This window comes from Vairimorpha ceranae, assembly GCF_000988165.1.
Source record: "Vairimorpha ceranae strain PA08 1199 chromosome Unknown NODE_169, whole genome shotgun sequence".
NCBI lineage: Eukaryota > Fungi > Microsporidia > Nosematidae > Vairimorpha > Vairimorpha ceranae.
The window spans coordinates 1380-2823 of NW_020169464.1; the positions used below are offsets into that span (position 1 = coordinate 1380).

Sequence of the window (1444 nt, forward strand, 5' to 3'; positions counted from 1 at the left end):
TCTAATGAAATAAAAAGAAACAAAGAAAAAATCCTTGTTATGAAAGAAGAAAAAACAAAAGTATTGGAGTTAATCATACGAGGAAGCATCGGAAAAAACCAAATTAAAAACGATGCTTGACACCGGCTCTAGCAGAAATTATGTAACAAAAACATTAATAAATCGATTAAAAATGCCAACACAAGAAGATAAATCTTTAGAAATACTTGTAGCAAACAATGCTAAACTTATTGTTATTCAAACGTTAATATTAACCTTTATGATAAACAAATTCAATCCAGAGTTTAAAATAAAATGTTATGTATTAAATAAATGTCCAGTAGACATGATAATAGGAAATGAATTTATCATGAACAATGATTGTATATTTAATTTATAAATAATTATATTTTAATAAGCAAGGAAAAAATTGGCATTCGGCATTCAGAAAACACAGACTGTATTTTAGACAAAATATTTTATGAATTGTTGAACTTCGTTACTGAAAAAAAGGTGGAAAGTTTAAAAACGTAATCGTTGAATATTCAAAAACGAATAACAGCTTTAAAGAAATGAATGTAGAACCAGAAAGTTTTACTGTAAAAGATGATAAAATAAAACCAAAAAATATTGGATACCCCATACCTCACAAATAATGAAAAGGCGCAAGAGCCGAAATTAATAGATGATTAAGAGAAAATTTTATTATGGAAGACAAAACAAATATGTTTAGTCTAGCCTTTCCAATTGAAAAGAAAACAAGCGACCTGAGAATAGTTATTGATTATAGAAAAACCAATAAACACATAATTGATGGACCGTATGAAATTCCAAAAATATTTGAAACACTACAACTTTTGGAAAGAAAAGCATTTTTTACCAAAATAGACCTCAAAAACGGATTCGATCAAATATCTATTGACAAGCAAAGCAGCAAAATTACAGGATTTATGATGTTCAACAAAATCTACACCTATAAACGTATTCCGTTTGGAATAAAATCAGGCCCCAATTTTTTCCAAAAATATGTCTGTGAAATATTATCCGATGTAAACTCGCTTTGGATACATAGATGACATTGTTATAACCGGCAAAACACACGAACAACACGATGATTAAGTAATTACGATACTAAAGTTATTAAAAGAGAAATCCGTAAGAAACATTTTTGAAAAATCAATATTTAGGCAACGTGAAATACACGCATTAGGCTATATTTTTAATAAAAACGGTATATCATTAAACAAGAAATATCTTACAATCCGATATTTTCTTAAGATATTAAAATAAAATAAAAGGTGCAAAAAACCTCGGAATATCAAACTGGTATAGACGATTAATCGTAGGGATGACAGAAAAATGCATGCCTTTAATCGAATTATTAAAAAAAAAATTGTATAAACTGTAGATCTAAAAAAAACTGTGGAAAGTTTAAAAGAATAAATTAGTAACGAAGAAACATTAA

The 1444-nt window shown here is 27.4% G+C and overlaps 1 protein-coding gene across 1 annotated transcript; it reads left to right on the plus strand.

The window, feature by feature from the left end:
• Positions 1 to 686: 686 nt before the first annotated feature.
• Positions 687 to 1055, plus strand: AAJ76_1690002066 (enzymatic polyprotein endonuclease reverse; the record flags this gene model as incomplete). The annotated part of the gene is made up of 1 exon (XM_024474206.1): positions 687 to 1055. The coding sequence occupies one exon, from the start codon at positions 687 to 689 to the stop codon at positions 1053 to 1055; it is 369 nt and encodes a 122-aa protein (XP_024329674.1).
• Positions 1056 to 1444: the final 389 nt, after the last annotated feature.